This window comes from Manacus vitellinus, unplaced genomic scaffold (genome assembly GCF_001715985.3).
Source record: "Manacus vitellinus isolate BGI_N305 unplaced genomic scaffold, ASM171598v3 scaffold_40_pilon, whole genome shotgun sequence".
NCBI classification, from domain to species: domain Eukaryota; kingdom Metazoa; phylum Chordata; class Aves; order Passeriformes; family Pipridae; genus Manacus; species Manacus vitellinus.
In genome coordinates this window covers 1208158-1209438 of record NW_021940541.1, presented here as the reverse complement: position 1 = coordinate 1209438, position 1281 = coordinate 1208158, and the positions used below count along the sequence as shown (strand labels likewise).

The following is a 1281-nucleotide window of genomic DNA, read 5'->3' as shown; positions in this document are numbered from 1 at the left end:
GAGAAATACAGGACGAGAAAACCGCCGGGAGAAGATTTGGCAGACGTACCTTTGGGCGGCCGTGTTAGCATCCACTACCCCAGCAGTATGCATCCATGAGCGGACCGGGTTCATCCCACTGCCCAGCGGTTCTTCTTTCATGGTCGTCCCACCTCTTGGTATATTTTCCTGAATCCCAAACATTAAAACAAATTTGGGCAAAACCAGCTCCTAACCAAAAGGGGTTAAAATTGAGGGAAATGTCAGATACGGGGTGGGTTGGTTGTTGCTTGATTTTCGCTCGCTCTCTCTCTCTCTCTCTCTCTCTCCTTGGCGACTGGAATATAAGAGATGACTTTACTCCCTGTGATCAGTAGGAGAAAAGCCCAGTTCAAGTCTTGCTTCCTTCTTCAATCTGTCCTGTATTGGCACGACATAAACAATTTACTGAGTACTTCTGTGCGGCGAGTTGGATGGCGTTCCAGTTTGGTGGTTTAAAAAAAAAAAAAAAAAAAAAAAAAAAAAAAAGAAGGAAAAAGTATAACTGTAGCCGGCGACACTGCGAGGTGGCTTTTTTTTTGGGCGGGGGAGGGGGGAAAAAAGAATAAATATTTTTGTTGTTGTTGTTTGCAGACGCGCTCAACGTGGTGTCATCCTAGTAAAAACCGGCTCGGAAAAAAAAAAAAAGCTTCAGGACACTGCTGAATCGACCACTTTCTGGCAAGGCTCTCCTGCTCCAAAAGACAAATAAACGGGGAAAAAAAAAAAAAAAATCCTGATTACCGCGGAGGTGTTCCCGGGCACACGGGAGAACGGGGCGCGGGCCCGTGGCGTCTCGCGGAATGGACGGAGGCGCGCAGAGCCCGGCCCTCCCTCCCCGAGGAGCGCGCCCCTTCCCCGGGAGTCGGGCCCCCGCCACCGCGGGAGAGGTGGCGTCACTGATGACGTCGTTAAGGGGCGGGCACACCGCCTTATATGGAGCGTGGGGTTCGGTCGCTCGCTGTCGCGATCCTGCCTTGCCCCGACCCCCCCTCCCCGACGGGGGGGGCAGGACCGCGGCGCAGAGAGGTCCCGAGATCTTCTTGCAAGTGGCTTCGAGGAAGCGGGAAGGGGGTAAAACCCTCTCGGCGGGGATGTGACCCGCGTGGAGGGTCGTGGGGAGGTTTGGGGATGGACAAAGGGTGGGATGCTGGATGCGCCCCTCCACGATCGCCTCTCTATAAATGCACGGGCGGACATGCCCAGAAATACCTATATTTGAAGACTTCATGTGCACACACAAATATATCCACAGCTATAGGT

At 53.1% G+C, this 1281-nt stretch overlaps 1 protein-coding gene across 5 annotated transcripts in view; it reads right to left on the bottom strand.

The window, feature by feature from the left end:
* The window catches only part of EBF3 (EBF transcription factor 3), a 123396-nt gene extending 122923 nt beyond the window's left edge, over positions 1-473 (bottom strand). For all 5 annotated transcript variants that reach the window (XM_029962010.1, XM_029962011.1, XM_029962012.1 and 2 more), the window contains exon 1: positions 50-473. In XM_029962010.1, the coding sequence (XP_029817870.1) occupies positions 50-183 (134 nt within the window). In that variant the 5' untranslated portion in view covers positions 184-473. The remainder of the gene's footprint in view (positions 1-49) is intronic.
* Positions 474-1281: the final 808 nt, after the last annotated feature.